This window comes from Trichosurus vulpecula, chromosome 4 (genome assembly GCF_011100635.1).
Source record: "Trichosurus vulpecula isolate mTriVul1 chromosome 4, mTriVul1.pri, whole genome shotgun sequence".
In the NCBI taxonomy this organism is placed as follows: Eukaryota; Metazoa; Chordata; class Mammalia; order Diprotodontia; family Phalangeridae; genus Trichosurus; species Trichosurus vulpecula.
Window position 1 is genome coordinate 146,757,291 of NC_050576.1, and position 21,867 is coordinate 146,779,157.

Genomic DNA, 21,867 nt, shown 5'->3' on the forward strand with positions numbered 1-21,867 from the left:
TGATGTGGGGGCTATATTCACAGAGCTCCTCCATTGGCATGGATGTTATTTGAACACAATCTAGCATTCTTGCTATGAGAAGAGCCCCATCAATTGATGTTAATGGCCAGTTAGCACATGATTCCATCTTTTATGCTTCAGTTAGACTTCTATCTGGGAAGTCCTTTTAAGTGACGCAGAGTTGTAGTCCTTAGTGTGCCATTGTACTTAATCTGGAAATTAGAATCTGCTGTGACTTGCCAACATCAGATACTTAATTGTCTTGGTAGTAGATGAAGATGGGCCTGTAGCTCATTATTCTGAGTGAGTGTGCTACCAGCAGGGGAGCCCAGTTGATAAGTACAGTACTCAGACCATGTTATTGATTTGACTTCTAGCTGCCTACTGTACATGACGTTATATAGAACTGTGACAGGTTAACAGTCTCTGTTCTAAAGTGGCTTCTAGCTTAAGTCAACACTGGCACATATTCAAAAGCCCCACACAAAACTATGTTCAGACCTACCACCTCCTCCTACCGAGGTTATAGGACCTTTTTTACATGTAAGTCTGATGTTCACACTTGCTTCACTAAAGAAGCAAAAACATGTTCCTGTAGCATTTGTAAAAGCTGATATTTAACAGGAAAAAAATCCTAACAGAAAATTGTAATTTTAGAAAGCTTGTGTGTGCTCTCTTAATAGTGTTAATGAGATGTTCCCCTCATAAGTCAGTATGTAATATGAAGCATGTAAATAAATACATTCTTTTGGTTAAACCAGATGGGTGAGCATTCAAAGAAAATAGGCAGTTATTCGAATGAAAATCAGTTATCTTTAGATCCCCTTGGCTTGGTTTTTGCCTCACTTTCTCTTGATGTAAGGTCTGCTTTCATTCGGCAATAGTTAACATGACCAACTGCTTTGGGGCACAGTTTTATTTTCTAAATTAGAATGAATTACCATTTTAGGATGAAAACTAAATGACAGTGGTACAATGAAGGGAGATTACAGAGAGATTCAGTGTCCTAACCTGATGATAGATGGAAGAGATGAAGAGAGGGGTCTGGGTTTGGTAGAAACTAGTGCTGATTAAATCAAATAGAATGTCAGTATTCGTAATGATTGGGGGGGTGCTCTTTGTATTTATGTATAATAATGTATTTAACAAGGTATTAAGAGTGACTTTCTCCCCTGACTTTTAATGATTCTATCTATACTTTTTTCCCCGACTCTGCCCACAGGAAGCTCTCCTTAGTGCTCGTTTCAGTCCCCCCAGCTGTGGAGTACAAGTCAACAGACTGTGGTACAAACCAGTGGAGCAGTTCATTTTGCCAGAGGTATGGGGGTAGAAAGAGAAGGCTGAAGCACTAGTGTTGTACTTGGGCAGGGAGGGGGTGACGCTGCTACATACTGATCCAACTTGGGATCACAAGCTGCTGTACCAGCTTTCATTTTTGAATAGGGGGAAAGCCCTTAGCTGTCTGATTCCTTACCAGGCTTCTTTATGTAACAGAAATGTTGCTTGTAGCTACTGTAAGGCCAATAACAAGACCAACACCACCAGCACACAGGAGGGCTGCTAACACAGGTTCTTTGATCTGCTTTCCTAAGGAAAGCAACTTTAAGGGGTTTACAATCTCACTTCAATTAAACATACAGATATCATTCACTTAGTTCAGGGGAAAAAGGCAGCACCCTGAACTTCAGAGAAAACACAAACCAAAATTACAAGCAGAAATTATATAAACAGAATGAATAACACAAATTAGCAGACAGGGCTTCTAACTGGCTGTCCATAGCAATACATACATGATTACCAGAGAGAGAAGCACCAACATCTGGGTTTTCAAAGCTGGTGAGGCTCCTTAACAGCTACCCAGTCTCTTGTCTGGTGAAATCACAGGAAAGCTCTTCCAGTGAGTGAGCCCCCAAAGCAAAACCTCTCCTCCCACAGTTCTGAGAATTCTAGCTTAATGGCTACACTCAGAGTATATATAACTTTTTTCAGAGCCCGAGGGCTTCACACCTCTTGTGACCTAATTAGCAAAAGGGTATGGCCTTCCTACAAACAAAGGCAAGACTCAATTAAAGGGCTTAATTGCCTTAGTGCTGAGAAGCATTCCAAAAGGAAAAAATAGTAAAAAGTCCCACTTTCCTTGGCCTTACACTTTATCAGGGGCAGTAGGAGTAGAGCTCAGTTGTATTTTGAGATTTCCTAAAATATTACTGAAATTATTAGAAGACTTTGAGTCTTAGCATTTTCAAGTTCTGTAAGTAAAAATTTACAGGCTGAATTTGGGCTGTTTATTCATTTGTCTAGGGTTAGTCTTATCCAGGAAAGAAATAATGAGGCAATTGTGAATATATGAGTAAGAAAATTGCTGCTTGTGTGTATGGATTCCATTCTGTTCAAGGAAGAGGAAGAGAGTGGGGGCAATGTTCTGGTTCAGTCAGGGTCCTCTTATAATGGGTTGTAAATGCTTGACCTTAACCCAGGATGAGGATCCAGATACTTCCTAAAATGCTTTTGACATCTGGCCTTTGATCGGATTTGTAAAGTAACTGCATTTGTACAAGCCGAAGTTATCTGGCTTCTCAGTTCACTACACGGCGATGAGCAGGAGTGGGGGAATCTTGACAGCAACCTGTCTGTGACTGACTGTGACCCCTTCAGAAAGGAAAGGAGGAGGAAAGCCAACTATCAGTTCTTCATTACCCACTAGTCAAAGAATTACCGTACCCCTCCCCCAGTTTTAGAAAAGGAATGAAAAAAATTTTTCGCTGCACAAAAATTGTCTTCCCCTTATCAACATTCATGGTGAAGCTTCTGACAGTTTCAGTGCTGATATTGCAGGCAACATTTTTGGTTACTCAGATACTTACTAAGAGCCTGAAAACTAAAGTTTTGGCCCAATTTTTTTTAGGTCTTAACCTGATAGATTTATGCAGATTTTCTTAGGTATGCCAAGTAATACTATTGCTATTAAAAATAATTTCCCATTGCAAATCCACTTATGTTCTTGTTGAAGCTAGACTATAATAATGCTAAATTTTAAAGATGAATTCCACCTTTGCTGCATCAGACTTATTAGCACTGAAGTTATGTTATGCTTATAGTTATGAGCAGTTTGCATGGATAGAGTCAGCAGAGAATGAATGATTAAGAGACAAATAGGCTACTTTCTTCCATGTAAGAGAAAGAAGTATATGATTGGGATATCATTTCACTCCCTCCTGGGGTGTTCGCTTAATAGCCTGCCAGGGTGGTATGTCAGCAGTACAGCTTGTCAAGTAAGCAGATCTCTTGAAATGTTTTCATTGTCTAACTCACTGAGGCATAAATCTCAGTATGGGGTCAGAGAGTTAAATGAAAGCTGCAGCATGTGCCACTTAAACTATTGCTTAGTCTAATTTCACATTTCTTCCACATAAAAACCAAAGCTAATTTCAATATTTAAAAAATTAGACTTTTGGTTCATTTGAATCAGCCGGAGATTTATTTTATATTTATGTATATCCTGTTTTTGCTGAGAAGCTAAAACCCTATAGTGATAATCAACTTTTCACCTCTACCTCTTTTTGTCAGTTAAAAAAAATTATTAATACATTTCATTTTGACTTAGCAGACAGTCCATCTGCCCCCAGTAAACCCTTATAAAGTACATTCTCTGTGAATGTACTTAATCTTTTTGTTAACAGAAAGAGGAGTTGTCTTTTAAATTTGAGAGAATGATATTAATATTAACTGTTGCCTTCTCTCTCTTCCAGTAAGCACCTTCATTGGGTTTTTTAATTAGACTTTGCAAATGTTGTACTTCTTAGTTTTAAAAAATGTTCCAAAACAGAATTAAAACCGTGGATTATTCATATTAATTTCTTCCTAAAATTTTTGTATTGTTTTTCATGAAATAAAATTATTTCCTGAGAATTGTGGACATCTAGTATAAAAACCCAACAAACTAACCATTAGTTTGGCACTTGGGACTTGCACAGAGTAGCTGTTTTTAAAATGTTTGTTATTTGAATTAATTATGGTGATTTTTTTAAATAGAAAATTTTTATATGTTTACAGCCTTTAACCCTATCTATAGAATTACTTATTGTAGAGCTTGAGTTTATAGAAAGAATAACCTCATTAGTAGATATTAATGCCTTTTTTCAGATTATCTAATTTGAAAAGTAATAGGTAAGGTATTTAAGAGAAATTATACTAAATTAAGACCTCACTTCTGTCCATCAGACTTTTGACAACCTCATCCATCCAAAAAGCAATAGGGAAACTCAGAAATAACTCTGCCTCTAATTCCTCTGCCCTCTCCCCAACAAAAGAGTTGCTATGAGCCCTGCAAATAGCAAGCCTACTTACTGTAGAGTTAGAACCACCCCTAAGCAATCGCTTACTGATTTAGAACTATGTGCAGAATTAAGTTAGTCATTTTTGCCATCTATATTATTGGCCTTGTTAAAGGAGATGGTCAGAAATGGTAAGAACTGACAATTGACATTGAATGTAGATGTAGTAGATCGAAAAGAAGCATCAACTATAAAACTGCTTGGGCTGTTTAGTTTAGGGGTGAATATATAATATCTCAGCCATCTTTGGGATCATCAGTCAGTGACCAAGCATAGAGTCAGAGTGGACCTTTTGCTAAGCTCTAGGGAAACACAAAAAGGGCAAAAACGTGAACAGGTTCTGCCTTCAAGGAACTTGGGGTTACGATGGAGGGAAACTACATGTCAGTACCTGGGTACATACAAGATCTATCCAGAGTAGATGAAAAGTGATGTGAAAGGGGAAGATACTAGCAGTTGCAGGGTAGGGGAAGAATGGGGAGACATAGGTAAGCATTGCATCCAGTTTCTCCCCCTACTCCACCCTGGGAAAAATGAGATTTGAACTGAGTCTTGAAGGAAACCAGAGAAACCAAGAAGGGAGAGCATTCTAAGCATGGAGAATAGCCAGGGTAAAGACAGAGAGCTAGAGTTGCAGTGGTGTTGTCTGTGGGGAATAGCAAGTTGGCCGTTGTAGCTATAGCCCAGACAGTGTGGAGTGGAATGAGGTGTAGGAAGAGGCCCAGTTGTGAAGAGTTTTAAATACCAAAAGGATGACTTTATATTTCATCCTGGAGTTCTGGGAGCCAGTGGAGTTTATTGGTCATACTGATGCTTTAGAAAGGTCTCTTAGGCCACTGAGTTGGAGGGTAGATGAGAGTGAGGAGAGACTTGAGGCTGGGAGACAATATGGAAAGCTGTTATAATAGTAGAGGGGAGAGATGGTGGAGTCCTGAACTAGGGTGGGGGCTATGTGAGTGCGGATGAGGAGGGGCATACATGAAGTTTTGAAGGTAAAAGTGAAAAGGTTTGGCAACCAGTTAATCAGATATGTTGGGTGAGTGAGAGTGAAGGGGGGTTGAGGATGACACCAAGCTTTCAAGCCTGGGTAACCAGAAGGATGGCATCCTTGCTAATAATAGAGAACTTGAGAAGAGGAGAGAGCTTGGGAGAAAAGAGTTAGGAGGGGTTTTGTTTGTTTGTTTTTTGACAAACTGAGTTTCAGATGCCCCTGGGGCAACTGGTGATGTGGTACTGGAGCTGAGGGAAAGAGTAGGGCTAGATAGACAGTTCTGTGATCACTGAACCCCTGAGAGCCAAAAAAGAAAAAGAGGACAGAGCTTTGGGACACATGGGTGAAGAACCAACCAAGGAGACTGAGGAGGGATCAGACAGGAATGGTAGAACCTTTAAGAAAGGGAAGTGTCATGGAAACCTAGCAGAGAGAGCATCCAGCAGGAGGTGACCAACCATGTCAGATACTGCTGAGGTCAAGAAGGATGACAGCTGAGATTTGACTAGGCATTTAATAAGTCATTGATAACTTTTGAGAGCATTTTCAATTGAATAAGATCAGAAGAGGTAAAAGAGTGAGAGGAGAGGAGGCGAAGGTACCTATTGTATTTGGCTTTCTCAAAGAGCTTAGCCAAAAAGGAGAGGAAAGATCATGCAGGGACCGACAGAGCAAGTGAGATTTATTTATTTTATTTTTTATTTTGTTTAAGACTGGAGGGAGACGTGGGTGTATTTGAAGGCAGCATGGAAGGAGTGATTAAAGATTAGAAAGTGACTGAGGGTGACAGAACAGTCTGCTGGAGAAGCCTGGGAGGGGCTGGAATCAAGGGGAGCAGAGAGAACTGCCAGCTCTTCATCAGAAAGAGGAATGGAAGAGGGGCAAGAAGATGTCTGAGTACTGGGAGATGAGGAAACTTCTTGATAAATGGCCTCAGTTTTTTTTTCACTGACATATGAAGTCTGTAGTGGAGAGAGTGGGAAGAGGGTATCCTCCCTTAAAAATATAACTGATTTTCATAATGACCCTTCATCATCCAAAAGAAATACTGTGCAGCATCCTCTTTTAAGGAAATGTCTGGTATATGTTTGGAAAATTTAAATGTAACATGATTAAAGTGGAAAAAAGTGACAATTGGATGGATAAATTTTGGTCTTTAGAAAAAAATAGTATACTATCTTTTCTAAGGTTCTTTTAATTTGATGAAATCTAGATTATTTAAAGTCATACTACAGTTATTCTTGTTAGAATAATTTTTTTCTTTGTGAAGTTTAATCTAGAGGTTTATTCTTTCTTTTAAAACACAATAACAGAGCTTTGAAGGCACGATTGTGTGGGAGAGCCAGGATCTTCAAGGCCTCGTGTCTAGGAATCTTCACAAAGTAACAGTGAACGATGGAGGGGGAGTTATCAGAATCATTACAGTAAGTTCTATTTTCTGGATTTGCAGAGCAGGATTTTAGAAAAGTTACAAGTTATCTTACCAGCTGATCATTCATTTTCCTTTTTGCCCAAATCCTTTCATTAGAAAGTAGTCTTCTGTGTTAGAATATGTCTGATAATAGATATGTATTTAGTCATCACTATAGCAGAAAGACCTGAAAGGCTTAAGACATAACTGTCACACATAACTTCGTAAATTCAAATGTATTAACCTTAGTATAAAATGTCTTCGTGTTAGTGAATTCTCTACGTGGAAAATACCTCTTTCTATTTCCCAAAGTTTTTCAAGTGAGAATCCTTTATGAAGCTTAACTCATTGCTGTCCAGAATCTTCATTTTCTGTCTTTCTACATTAGCTATATTTTATTTAAGATACCACTTGACAGGAAAGTCTAAAATGAAGACTGTGCGTGTGCTTTAATGTTGCTAAAGGAATTTGGGCATTTGGGATTTTGACAGGTTTAATAAATTAAAAGCTTCCATTTTGTTTCTTTAGTCTTATCAAGTACAGAATTTTAGGGAGTGAATGATAAATCAAGAAAGCTTTAAAATATGCAGATATCCAGATGATGTATGACTTAGCCAAAGGAAAGACCAGAAATCCTAAGAGTTTTCCAAATGCAGTTGAAGTTAAGTGCCTTACCCAAAGTCACACAGCTAGTAAGTATCAGAAATAGAATTTGAACCCAGTTCCTTATTTTAGGGAAAATCGTCCTTTGGCCAAAGATTTATACCATGTATCCCTGAATTCTGCTACCTTAGCAGGGCATTTTTCCCATGCTCCATCAGTAATTGAAGATGTAGAAAGCTGAATCCTTGAGTCAGTGTGCCCTTTCAAAAATAGTCTGGCCAACAAGCCCTATACATTTTTTTTTTGTAGTCAGTGAATTCAGCTATTCTTGTGGCTGCAAAATTTGAATGTCTTAATATCAATCTTCTCAAGACGTTTCTTCGGCGATCAGTCTTCCTTAGCATTTTTGCGGTAGGAGAAGGTTACCAACAGTCCCACTGAATACTGGCAGTAGGCCAGCTCTAAGGCATTGTTTCTGGCAACATTGCTTGCACAAAAGAGCTGTTGGAAAGATGGATGACTACAGAGATGGCAGTGTGGCAGGCTGAGAGTAGGTGAGAGGTACTCTACCAACACAAGGAAGGGGTCTTAGGGAGACCTGTTTTGGAAGCGTTAGCAGAAACCATACTGGCATGAAATAAATGGTTCAGAATGAATCGTGGCATTGATCAGGGGTAGAGTAGTTAAAGCCACAATGTTAAGGGTAGTTGCTATATGTATACTGGGTAGAGAGGATGTCTGGGGGCTTATTGATCAGTATTTTTTAATGTCGTGTCATGTTAATGATTGCACTTAGAGCTGTGTTTCAACAACACTGGCACTGAGCGTTGAGTCTGAACTATGAACATGTCTTCTATTCTAGCTCATTTAAGAGAAAACAAAAGTCTGAAGTTGCTGAAAACACAAAAGAGATGTTGAGGGGTGGAAGCTAAAATGGCATTCAGTTTTGGACTTTGGCAATAGCAAACACAAGACACTATAATTCTGTATAAGCTGGCCCTGAGGATCCAAAAGGAGACTTAGGATACCTGCAGTACTATCACAAATTAGATGAAGAAACAGTGTGTCATGGTGATATTAATTCATCTTGGTGTTTCGTGAACTTAAATATTTGCTCTGAAGAAACATTCTGGTTTTTGCCAAATACTTTTAAAATATGGATAATTCATTATAATGAAACATGCTGAGTGTTTCATTCTTGTCTTCATTCTTTTTCTAGGCTGGTGAGGGAGCATTGCCTTATGAATTCATGGAAGGTGTAGAGGGAGTAGCAGGAGGCTTTATTTATACAATTCAAGGTAAGTTACAGGCTAAACAAATGAAAACACCCACTGAACTTCTGGCGGCTAACTCAGGCCACCTAAAGTTAAAAAAGTAGTTTTTAAAGAGAAGTGAGAAACCTTGTGGGGATGATTATATCCTTGCCAGTGGCTTATCTCTTCAGCAGGGATGAGATAGGACAGCGTTTTATAGACTTGAGTATCTCCTGTGCTAGTTGGTGGAAAGGCAATCAATGGATGAAAAACTGCTGCTCTTCTGATGTGCTTTTAAGGGGACTTGGGCCATATCTCATCTCTTGCCCTTGGATTAGGACAGTGGAACAGTGAGGCTTAGGCACCTCCCACTTTTACCTCTTTAAGTCTTTTCTTCTCTTCCTGCAATGTAGATTACAAGTTTCAGAACCATCCTTTAAAGAGCTCAGGGGCCAAGAGTATCAGCCCAAAAGTTTCTCTAAGACATTATTTGGAAGAAATTTTTGGTCAAATTTTGTGAGGTCTGTATTTGGGATTTTTGTTTTTTGTTTTTAAAGGGATTAGTGTTCATCCACCTGTATCCTCTCAGTGATGGCTAAGAAAAAAGATACTGCCAGTAAATGTATTCAGAACTGAAAGCCATTGATGAAGCAAGGACTACTTGGTGATGCCACAGTTCTCTAGGTCTCTAAGACAAATACAACATACATCCCTTCCAATTGGTACAATCCCTTCCGAAGAGTTCTTGGAGTAGGGGGATCATTGTTTTGCCAATGACTATAAAAGATCAGAGATAGACTTGTGAGGTGAAGTACAGTAGAACTCCATTTTACTGCTGTTGACAAGTTTGGAACTAACACCCATGTTGTAGAGGCCTTTCATGCTACTAGGCTTTCATTGTGAGTAGTTGCCTATGTATTGGGCAACATGAAATGAAGCATGGTGTATACAGACCTATCTAATAAGCTTTTACGGAGGGGTTTTACCTTTATTCTCAAAGCTTCTCATGTTACCTCCACAGTGTCCCCATGGGGAAATAGATTGGAGCAAGTATAATGGTCCCTGTGTTACATGAGTGAATTGAGTGGTTAAAAAATTTCCCCATGTATTACATCTAATAAAGCTGGATCTAAGATTTGGGCCCCTAATCCCAGCCTGGTGTTCTTTCCAATAGACAACACTGCTAAGGAGGGAAGGAGCCCACTTACTTGGCTCATCCAGAAGAGGTTGGCTGAATCAGCTTTGGAGTAAAACTGGGGAAGTTGAAGAGTTTTCCTAAAGCACTTGCCACTGAAGGGACACATGGGTAGAAAAAAAGTTCAAGGTCCTCCTGTGCAGTCCTAAAATTTGGGACTCTACTTCCCTGTCTGTAGCAGCTTCCTTTCTGAGGGCACTGACACACCTGTTTGGGTAAAAAGAGCTTTCAGGTCTTCTGAGATTATTGTTGAGAGAATCTCTGAAGTGTCTCCCCAGTGACCCAACTTTTGGAATATGGAAGCTCCAGGTCTTTTTTATCTGTATAAGAATGCATCTGAACAAAGATTCATTTGTCCTTTTCACTGTCCTCTCGAACTATATGAAGATATGTACTTGCCCAGACTCCTCCTTAGCCTGTTGCTTTCTCCTTTATTTTATCACTTTGTTTTAAAATTTTAGTTCTATTTCATTTATTTAGTGGGGGAGGGGAGAGAAAGAACATTTTTACAGGAGATCTGGCTGATTTGTCTTTACAGGAATCCTGTTACTCTTTGCCCTTGACTCCTGGCATTCAGCTCTGTTGCACACAAGGGACTTATCTGCTGTTATCATGGAGGGGAAAATTTTTTTTAGTTATATTTTACCCACTGAGGAACTTTTCTTTGAAGAGTAAAATAACTCGGGCATTAAGGTGAAGGGATGAATACCAGTTTATGTAGTGATGATAAAGCAGATAAACCAGTGAGGTCCACATTAAATTTTGTTTTACTAGCATAATATAACAGTAGGCTATTGCAGGATTTGCCTTGCTTTGTCATTTTCCCCAAAACAGTTTTGCAACAGGATATCTGGCCTTGAATTATATTGATTCAACCCTATAAATGCTGATCCATCAGTATGGAAAACCCACAGGATAAAGGGAGAACAGAATTTTGAAAGAAAACAGAGGGAAATTGATTTATTTTTATAATGAAAAAAATTGCTCTACGGGCTTTTATAGTTCGAGGATGTGAAGCCTTTTTGCGTTTGGGATTTGCAGGTCTTGGAGCAGAAACAATTCTGCCCAGACCACAGCACTTTAAGAAACAGGAGAAGGGTTAATCTAATACTGCACATATCTCTCTTTCCAGCGACTTTTGGCTGCTGTTGATATTCTCAGGACATCTGCTCTCCTATTCCAGTCTTACTGCAAGTCATTTCTGCCAAGTTGGGTTACAGTCAAGTCTGTGGCTTATGGCAAGACTTTTGCCTTACTTACAATCATCATCCCTCTTTGTCTCACTTTAGTATCTTTTGTGGCAGGACTTCCTGGCAGCCATGGCAACACACTCACTCGCTGCTCACCTAGCATATGATGATGCAACCAGAACTGTGAGACCATTGTCATCCTATCCCTGATTGCCTCACCCCAACTTCATTGCCTTCCTTCCTCAAACTCAGAGAGAGAGAGGCTTCTCTCTTCTTATCCCCAGAATATGATCACTAGCATCAAAATTTTCTTCTATAACCTTCCTGTTCCCATTCTTTTCCTATAGAGCATCTGAGTTCCATAAAACACCAGGAGGCAAATACTGTTTTAAGGAAGCAGGCTATGTAACACTGTATTTATCCTGGATGGGAGGAAGTTGTTTAGTTTACAGAATTATTCACCATCAGTTTCCTAGGAATAGCAGTCTACCCAAATGCGTTGGATTTGTAATAACACTTAGTTTTTCCAGCACATCTGTATTGTGCAAAGTGAGCCACAGATTTAGTGAAAGTAAGTAAGGGAAACAAATAATTGGAGAAATAACCAATGCTCGTGGTTGGATTATATCAAAATAATTAAAATAACAATACTATGGAAACTGATTTACAGATTTAACGGTACACCAATCAATCGGGGCGATTGAAAATATCCCCAGTGTTGGATAAACTTAAGTACATAAATTACTGGGGGAAGTACCCCCATTTGATGAGAGTTGTTGGGAAAACTGGAAAATAGTTTGGCACTAATTAGGTTTAGACTGACATTTTATGCCATGCTTGACAATAAGCTCAAGATAGATGTGTCATACAGGGCTAAAAGGAATTTAGAATGGAAGAACTTTTTTTTTAAACACCCCCTCTAAACTCACTTTGAGTTTTTGGAGTTTTAATATCTCTATTGTGACTTTAGTTTCTTATAACTTTTCTCTTCCCTCCTAAAAACTTGCATAGTCCACATTCACATTCTAATCAGAGTTAAATGCAGTGGTTGTAGAATTACAGATTTAATTCAGCTTCCTCATTTTAGTAGACAAGGAAATTGAGGTCCAGAATCCAAACTTTCTGACTCTTAGACTAGTGCTCTTGCTAGTATTTGACGCTGCTTCCATGAATTGAAAACAAAATTAACTTCATGATTTTTTTTTAGTTTCTTGATATGCCATGAGACCATTGGTAAGAGTCTGAGGTATAGAGAACTAGGGGTGGAGAATTACCCCTCTAAGTTGGTGACTGAACTTGAAGTGAGGAAGACTTCAAGCTAAATAATATAGCTGTATGAGTTGTGCGTGTCCACATATATAGAGACATATCATACACACACAGACACACTCACACTCATATACTTCGTAAGCTTCAGTTTCCTCTTTAGTAAAGTAGGAGTAGTACCTACCTCACGGGTTATTTTGAGAAAAGTACTTTGTAATGGACAAGTAGGTTGCAGAAGTGGTTAGATTGATGGGAATAGAGTCAGGAAAAGCTGGATTCAAATTCAGCCTCAGGCACTTAACTAGCTGTGTGACCCTGTGTAATATCAGTTAAGGTGGGACTTTCTTACTGTTTTAAAATGATTAAGTGTCTTTGAGTCTTACTAGGTGCTAAGCCCCAGGCCCAAACCCCTATACTAGTTGCTAAGCCTATGTGGGCATGAAGCCCTCAGGGTCCTAAGGGGAGGTGCTAAGACCAGAGCCAATAGTAGGAGCCTAAGTTTTGGTCGCTCAGATGACGTTTGATTGATGGCTAAAGAGCATATAAAAAGAGCAGAGCTATTTGCAGGGGGCTCTCATTCTTGGAGGCGCGTTGAAGTGGAGACTCTGGGTAGCTGTAGTTAAGAGCCCTCCAGCTTGTAAACCTGGACATTTGGACTTTGTTAAACTCTAGTAACTATGCATTGAGATTTGAATCAGACAAGGTCTGCCTGTTGATGTTTGTAATTTGTTTGTATTTGCTCTGAAGTTCAGGGTGCTGGCTTTTTCCCCTGAACTAAGTGGATGATATTTGTATACTGGATTTAAAGTAAGATTGTTAACCCTTTAACGTTGCTTTCCTTAGTAAAGCAGATCAAAAGAACCTGGGCTTGCAGCTTTCTGTGTGCTGGTTGTTGCTGGGTCTTACACCCCTTCAGCAGTTGCCAGCAGATTGTTGCAACACCCTGCGCAAACCACTTAACCTCCATTTCCTCAACTATAAAATGGGGATCATACTAGCACCTACCTTGCAGGGTTATTGTGAGAAGCAGATGAGATACTAAATGAAAAGCATTTAGCGCAGTGCCCGGCACATAGTAGGAGCTGCTAGCTATTGTTAAACTATAATACTATATATAAATGAGCCATATTACTACTTACTCATCAGCTTTTGTAATACGTCTCTCCCACTTTTGTCATCCTTCCTTTTCAGAAGGTGATACCCTTTTACAGAGTCTTCAGACTCGCCCAGGAAGGTTTGTTGATCACATCAGTAACCTCCATAAGGAGGACGCCTTACTGAAGAAAGAAAGCAGCACCTTTGACGACGTTGTCTTTGTGGACATTGTTGACACCTACCGCAATGTTCCTGCAAAACTACTGAACTTCTACAGGTGGTAGGTTATCAAAGCTTTGCGGCGGGGCTTCATCTGACTTGTCTCGTTGTGTAGAAAAACCTTACCTGTTCCCAGAAAGCGACACCCTGGACATCTGGGATAGAAGCCAGTTTTGCCTCAGTTTTTGTTAAGGGTCGCTGTTCCAGAATGCTGTCAATTACTCAAGGCAGCAGATCAGGGATTAAATTACTAGAAATTAATAAAGCAAAAGTTAATATAGTTTTGAGGATATCCTCACCAACACAGATGAGTCAGGAAGATAGTGAGGCAAACAACAGTTTGCATCCCTCAAACGAAAAGCAGTGAAATTAAAAGGGGGTCATATTTTAGTTGTCTATATGTCTACTTTGAAACAGTGAATTATTTTTCTACTCACAACCCTAAATTTGCCCCAGAGAGTGCCTGTCTTTCTTTCTTTGTACTTCCTTGCCTTCTTAGTGGATGGGGGGGGAAGCACTGGATTTAAAGTCAGAGGATCTATTTGTCTTCACTGTCATGAATTATCTTAATTCTCTATCCCTCCAACATTAAAATATTCCAGATTTAGATTGAATGTTCTTTACAGCCCAGTCATGTTAATAACCTTCAGTACTTACCAGTGTTGTCTTGAAATCATTTGTTATTCCTGTGCTTAGGATTCCTTAGTCAGCTGATGCTTACTCTAATATAACCATTGGTACGAAATACAAATCTGTTGTTCACTACCTATGCGTGTATATGTGATAAGCCATATGACTATTTATGTGTGTGGATCCGTGACTGGTATTCAAATCCCAACCAACTCTTTAATTTCCTAAAACCCTAATCCTAAGCTTTTATTCCTTCTGTCCTCATTGAGTCCCCAATTTTTTCCTCTTTCCCTTAACTTTTCCAGTTCCATAGGACTTTAGATGCTTACTATCTGACCTAAACACAAATTTTGTACAAGTGTGGTAGTTTGGTTTGGTAATCAAAGATGGTTACAAATCTATAGGTGTCTGAAGATACTGTAGAGTTACAGCAATAGAAGGTAATTTTTCAGAGTTACTAATGAGCCAAGGACTTGGATATGACTAAGTGTGGGGAATCTGAGGAATGGGTGTGCGCAAAGTTAGGCAGTTGCAAGGCCCAGGAATTGAGTGTTCTTCGCATTAGTTCCTTACTCTGCATGTAGTTAGGAGCTATCAGATATTTTAATTTGTAGGAGCCATTAAGTATGACATTACTGTTTGAAGTTTCAGGATTTGTAGAACAGTCACACTACAGTATTTTGAAAATATAAAAGTACAATGTAGATTTTAAAATATATTATTGAAGAAAATTTACTTAAAAATTTTTAAAACATTATCATTAATCTATAATTCTGGCATCAATATATAACTTTGAAAGGGATTGGCTTGGGGCGGGGGGTTGATTTAAAATAATATTTTAAAGGCCTCTCAGACTTATTACCTGGACAAAATTTGAATCTTGTGTGTATTTAAACTACGAGATCCTTTTAGCTAACTGCTAATCGAGCAGTTACCTCATAATTTGAGTTCGCCTTATAGGTGACATTTCTTTATTCATTTACCCTTATATCAAATATACAATGTAGATCTCTTTCAGTAGTTAGTATCAATAGTAAATTTATAATCACTAGCATTCATATAACTATAAATTTGGGGCAGAACTGGTATATCAATCAAACCATCCTACAGCTGGTAGAACTTCCCTCTCATTTTTTAAAAATTCAGCCTCCTACTTCCTATTAATAGGATTATGAGATTTTTCACTGTGAAATAATTAAGAAGTATTCAAGTCTCCATCAAGTCTTCTCTGTTCTGTTCTTCTTGTCATATTATCTTGTTGCTGTGTTCCATATAGATTGTCACTGATTTTCGTGTGTGTGTATGTGTGTGTGTGTATTTTGGCACCAGGACTGTGGACACAACTAGCTTTGATTTGTTGCTGAAGACAGATGATGACTGTTACATAGATTTAGAAGCTGTGTTTAATAGGATTGCCCACAAAAACCTGGACAGACCAAATTCTTGGTGGGGAAAGTGAGTAAAACTTTTTAGCCTACTGATTTTCAAGTAATTGGATGTAATTACTTTGAAGTGAAATGTGTAGTGTTATTTTCACAAGAAAATGTGGTTGTGAAATTTAATTACCTTATTAGTCTCCTAGTGGTAATTTAGGAAGAAAACATAACAGGCTTCTATATTTTACTGCCTGGTGGGAAGAGAAAAGCAATTTTGGACAAATTATTTTTGCTAATAGAGATGACTAACACTACTCTCCCTCCCCCTGCCAAGATGTCAATTTCAGGTTCATAAACTGAGGAACTTGGCATACAGGGGGGCCTTCTGACTTTTTTTCCTATTAGAAAACTTAAGTCTAACAACACTGCATATATAAATGACTTACGTGTGTATAAGTAGAAGAGAGAGAGGAACAAAGAAAGTATACGTGTTTCTCCTTAAAGAGCTCTCTGCTTAATTATGATTTTGTTGATACTAGAGAGAATTCTCTCATCCCTCTGTCTTTATCCATAGTAGTTTGGGGGTTGAGGTGGTAAATGGAGAAAGAAGTGTGATAAGTGTTGGTTTGTCTATCCAGCAAGCACAAAAAACTGAAGTGATTATTTTGGTCTAAGCTTCAGATTGAATTGGGCAGTTGACCGGACAGGAAAGTGGCAAGAATTAGAGTACCCCAGTCCTGCTTATCCTGCCTTTGCATGTGGGTCAGGTTATGTTATCTCCAAAGATATTGTCCACTGGCTAGCAAGCAACTCGGAAAGACTAAAGACATATCAGGTAAGCCAGAATTTGTTAGTCAAGAGCATGATAAACTTAAGAATGGTTTAAACTGACTTTTATCCAGTGTAGTCTGCTGTCCTTGGCAGTGACACCAAGGAGTGTAGGAATACTGGACACCTAATCAGTCCTGCCACTTACAGCCCCCTGACCTTGAGTAAGTCAATCAAAGTACACTTGAGTAAAGCCCTGTATAAATGTAAGCTGGTGGTATTAGTCTTTCTTAGTGGATTGACCTCAAGAGGTTAAGGATATTTCCTAATAATCCTGGCATGGCTTTAGTAGTATCCATAAATTTACCTAAATCTTTCTTGCACCTATTTATATTTTCAACCTGTATTTACAGATGTAGTCCCAGTAGACTATCAGAATTGAACTGAAGTTCGCTGTTCCTTGGAATGGAGGTTATTAAAAGGGGCCTTTACTTGTTTCTGGGTTTCGACATTGTGATTGATCACTCAGTAGAGTAAAAATTATTTTGTTTTGTTCTCAAGGCCGCTGTTGTGGAAGTTGAAGATTCGTTACACTCTGATATGTTGGAAAGTATGAATGCTAATCTTCCTAGCCATTCTGTAATAATGAGATCTAGGATTTCATACCAAAGAGCTAGAAATTGGAAATAAACTCTCCAAAAGAATGTGTATCACGTGGTTTTGACCTCAAATTCATTATTTCCACAAAACATGAACCTGATGTTTGTGGGCACATTGCAGGGTGAAGATGTGAGCATGGGCATTTGGATGGCAGCTATAGGGCCTAAGAGATACCAGGTGAGCAAATCTGGGAGGGTACAAGTGTTTCGTATCTGTCATGGGCAGTTCCCTGAACTTCTCTATCATTTTCCTCCTCTGTAATTTAAGGATGATAACTTTTTTTCCCTAAAAACTGTCATGGAGATATAATATCCTAGTCTGTCTCCTAAATTCTAGTTCTGCATCTACTGATTTGGAATATAAATTTTTTTTACACATAGTTTTTCTTAAATTAGGTAGGCTGCACAAAAAGATAGTTTTCATTTTACTTAGTATGAGAACTAGTAATTATCCACTATCCCAACTTTTAGTTTCCAGGTTTTCTTCCAGAACCCTCTTAAACTCATCGCATCTTTAATTGTCTCGAGCCCTATTTCCCTTTTTCAGTTCTTTTTTACCCCTTTTACATCTTCTGAAGATTCTACCCATTTAATGACTATGTATTCCCAACTACTATGAAAGCAAAATTGAAGCTTCTGCTTTGGTAGAACATCAGTATCTGTACTGAGTATGTTACAGCTCTGTTTTAAAACTTCATCTGTCTCAGTGACCTGGTATATATATCTCTAATTTCCACAAACAGGATAGTCTTTGGTTGTGTGAGAAGACTTGTGAAACTGGGATGCTCTCTTCCCCTCAGTATTCTCCACAAGAACTCAGAGAACTGTGGAGGCTGAAGGAAGCATGTGGGGATCCTTGTAAGTGTGAGGCAAGATGATGATCATTTAAACCTGGCTCTGAAGACCTGGAGTGAAGAAAATATGAAGGTTATGCTGCGGAACCAGATTTCTTTCAAGGGGCATTATGTTGGTGCTGTCACCTATGACTGATGGAATATTTCTTGATATTTGCATAGAAGTTCCCCTTTTAAAAATTAGCATAGGCTGAAAAATTAACTTTTTATGTCTAAGCAATTTTAAAAATACCATATTATAAAGGAAAAAAAGTCCTTTTATTTAAAAAAAAAAACTTAGTTACTTACAGTTTAATAATCTGTCTGTCACTTAGGGCTGTGACTTGGCTAATTGCTGAAATCATTTGTAACTGGTAAAGCAGCAATCCAAGTGGGAGTTCTAAGGGGAAACAGTCTGTTTGTCATTAGGGAATTTAGCTTGCCTGCTTCTGGGAATGAAGTGCTGGCAAGTCATTCCTTATGGTTACTAAACAGTGAGTACAGATCTAGCAGGTAGCTGGAGAGGGGAGTTTGCCCAGTTTGGGACCCTTGGTTTATCATATTACTAGTTACCCAAGTTTATAGCCTATGTATTTCAACAGGCATACAGTATTGGGTGCTAATTTGGTCAGCTTCTGTTGATAAGGGCTATAAAGTGTCCCTATTAAGGAAAATCTTCCAAATCAGTCAAAAGTACAGTACTCCTCAGGGTTTTGGTGATAATGGGGAAGTAATTTTCTAAAGAATAAGTTGGTGCCCTAAAAGAACTAACCTCACTTTTCTATTTCCTGGGAGTATTTATATCATAATGGCTTACCTCAGGCCTAATATTTACCTAAAATTGAGGCAATATCTAAAGCTGAATTTCAGTCATATTCAAACTTTCCATGAAGATGACACTCTCTCAACTTATGCCTAGGCTCAAACCCAAATAAAAAGCATGACTTTTTTCAGTGCCCTAAAAATGGTACAACAGAAGGGATATAGCAGCATTAATTTAATTAGCAAAATAGTGGAATATGTGCCTCCCCCATTTTCAGTGGCCTTTTCCTTAGTTGTAAATCATAATTACATGGTATCAGTAAGTATTCACACTAAAGTCTATTTAGACAGAATTTTTTCAAACAACTTTAGTCAAAATAGTCTTAACATTTAGGTTTTCTATGTAAAGTTGTTACTATGAAGAAATAAGTATAAAGTACAAGAATAAATATACAAACAAAAACCAGTAAATAGCCACAAAGTATTTATTAGAGCTATTATACAAATGCTAGAAACAATCTTTTCTTCCACTAAAATGTGGTTTGACAAATCCTTTACATCGTTGATTTCTTGGCCTCAGTCACACTGAATAGTCATAAGTTAATTTTACCATCGTACTAATATACAGTCTCCATTTTCAACAGAGTAAAACTGTAATGGCTGTTGGTCATTCTCTAGTTCAATTTCTCTGCCTTCCATCTAAAATTGGAAAAAAGTTTTAAAAGGTGTGAGATAAATCTGCAAAGTGTATTCTCTTCATGACACTAAAGTCAGTTGCGTTCAAAATCCTCATGTCCTTTGGTCAAATATATTGTAATCTACAATGAAGGACTAAACTTGATTATGGGTCTTGCTGAATCTACTTACTTTAGGGCTTTCGTAGGACAATTTGAGTTCTGATCGTGGAACTTTGAGTAGACGAGACAGTAAGCCTTTCACCTTCTGAATTGTCATGGACTCTGTCAAGTAGAAGAAAAGAAATTATTTCTTTTAAAACTGACAGCTAATTATAAAACCAGCTGCACCTATTTATTAAAAAAAAACTGAGATTATTCCTAAATTAACAGTAATGTAAGCATGTGTTTTTGCTTAACTTTTTGAGCACCAAGTTGGCTTGATGTCTGTATGTTCTTTAGTTGTATTAGGTTCCCCAAATAACTGATTAATGTTGAAAAGCTCATCTGTTATGTAGATCATCACGTTACTGCTCCATAATCTTCAGTACAGTTGGTGGGGTACACAGGACGCATTGAGCCAATGTTTTGACCTAAGTGACCTTTGATGATGAGTTTTCATTCTGTCCATTGATTATACTATTTTAAACTGTTCCCCACCTGGTGTAATTCTCAGCACAGAGGAAGGAATGCCTGAAATCATCAACATCCTTTGGTTTGTTTTTCATGTCCAGCTGACGGAAGGAAAAGAACGTTTGCCAGCAAATCAGAGGACCTGGGTTCTAGACCCAGCTCTTCTGGGCATATAGTTTCTCCTCTGGGCCTCAGTTTCCTCATCTGTAAAATGAGGGGGTTGGACTAGATGATCCCTAAGATCTGTCCAGCTCTGATTCTACTATTCACTAACGTGCTATATCAATGACACCAAGGGACCGCACAGCCCTGGAATTTAACTTGAATGAGTAAATGATTTGGCTTGTTAAGAAAACACAATGAACTTACTTCCAAAGATAGGTTATGGTAAATAATGGGTATCTTGATTATGAAATGTTTAGTTTCTTTGAAGCTTTAGCTGGAGGCACAGCAATAGAGTGTGTGGTTTTCCTGCAATATCACAATGTACTTAAACTCAAATATTTTTCTATCAAAATCATTTTTGTAAAAGCTGTCTGTGTTTTTATGCAACTTGTGATAATAAATGTGATCTTTATTTTAGAATAAAAAAATTAGCCCTTTCTTTTCTAACGTACTGTATTCAGCCATGTAACTGATTAGATTTCCATCTTTTATTACCAGGAATAAACTCAACCAAAGTTGTATATTATTCATATATATCAGCTGCCATAGCAAAAAAAAAAAATTTCTCATCAAGAAAGTAAGCTCCCAGGGATGAACCTCTCTCTTAACAGACCTGCTCCTTACATAGTGGACTTAATCTCTTGCTCAGGCCATCTGCAATCAAAGCTTTTTCAGTATAACCCTCAAGAATCACCTTCACATCCCAAAGAGGGATCAGAGCAGGATGTTATGGCTAACACAGCATCCAACATCTAAGCAGTGAGGAAATTAAAGCAGGAGTAAAAGATGTCATCAAGAAGTGTGCTAGGAAGGAAAGACAAGGCTGGTCATGTCATAAAGCAAGGTATGACGGCAGCTAGCCACTTCCACTAGTGAGTGCCCTCCTGAAAATGAAAAGGCTCCTCTCCCTTCTATGCCTCTTTAGTGAAGGAAGGAATAGACAAGAGTCACGTAAGAGGGCCAATAACCTATGTCTTTGGAGAGAACTTCCAAATCACCAAAATCACAGATCTTCTTTGAGTGTAACATATACATGCTATCATCTCTTTAGAAACACTGTTGCTAGAAATGTCAGAATTAATAGCCACTTCTGTTAATGGCACCTCAGATGGATACAAATTAAATTATAATTAAGCACAGCCTATATAATCCCTTTCAGACAAACCTCTGACAAATTGTTTTAAAAGCCTATGTTGGAGGGAAAACAAGCCAAGAATGGATAGGGCAAGGACAACAATAGATGGTGAAAAGGCATAACTATTCAACTATTCGTTCTGTTTTTTTCTCTGCAAATATAGCACTTTGGGCTGGAAAGGACAGAATGAGAACGGTTAGTAAGGAGATAGAATTCAAGATAAAAATGAGAACGTGAGAAAGCATCAAGTTGCCCATAGTGAATTTGTCAGGCCAAAGGAACTAAAAAGTGGCAGATTCAATTACTTAGCCACTGTCATTAATCTTAGAAAGATAATGAAGAGGACCCTCAGAACTAGAAAAGGATAAAAACTCTTTCCCACTTTTCAAAAAGGAACAGTCAGATGTAAACCATAGACCAGTGAGCCTGACTTCGATTCCTGGCAAAATTCTAGAATGTGTTAAAGGAATATTTAGTAAGCACCTAGAAAGGGGATTAATAATCATTAATGTCACACTAACTACATTTCCTTCCTTCAGCAGAAAGCTGAAGATGTGAGATCAGAGCAAAGCAAATTGAAAGTCAGATGCTATCCTTGTGGACTGAATGACACTGAAGTTAGGTGGATGTGGAACTGGTTAAATAACGAACCATACATAAATAGTTAGTGAGTTA

At 38.4% G+C, this 21,867-nt stretch overlaps 2 protein-coding genes across 5 annotated transcripts in view; one reads left to right on the forward strand and one right to left on the reverse strand.

The window, feature by feature from the left end:
- B3GALNT2 (beta-1,3-N-acetylgalactosaminyltransferase 2) overlaps positions 1–20,485 on the forward strand; it is a 34,494-nt gene extending 14,009 nt beyond the window's left edge. The window contains exons 5-12 of one of the 4 annotated variants that reach the window (XM_036754523.1): positions 1,223–1,318; positions 6,639–6,749; positions 8,559–8,637; positions 13,435–13,618; positions 15,517–15,642; positions 16,239–16,398; positions 17,112–17,168; positions 17,734–20,485. In XM_036754523.1, the coding sequence (XP_036610418.1) occupies positions 1,223–1,318; positions 6,639–6,749; positions 8,559–8,637; positions 13,435–13,618; positions 15,517–15,642; positions 16,239–16,398; positions 17,112–17,168; positions 17,734–17,868 (948 nt within the window). In that variant the 3' untranslated portion in view covers positions 17,869–20,485. The remainder of the gene's footprint in view (positions 1–1,222; positions 1,319–6,638; positions 6,750–8,558; positions 8,638–13,434; positions 13,619–15,516; positions 15,643–16,238; positions 16,399–17,111; positions 17,169–17,733) is intronic. The other 3 variants (XM_036754524.1, XM_036754525.1, XM_036754526.1) reach the window with 3 other exon arrangements.
- The window catches only part of TBCE (tubulin folding cofactor E), a 79,231-nt gene continuing 76,416 nt past the window's right edge, over positions 19,053–21,867 (reverse strand). Inside the window, exons 16-17 of the mRNA XM_036754522.1 lie at positions 19,453–19,544; positions 19,053–19,284 (exon numbers count right to left, since the gene is read on the reverse strand). Coding sequence (XP_036610417.1) covers positions 19,192–19,284; positions 19,453–19,544 — 185 coding nt within the window. The 3' untranslated portion in view covers positions 19,053–19,191. The remainder of the gene's footprint in view (positions 19,285–19,452; positions 19,545–21,867) is intronic.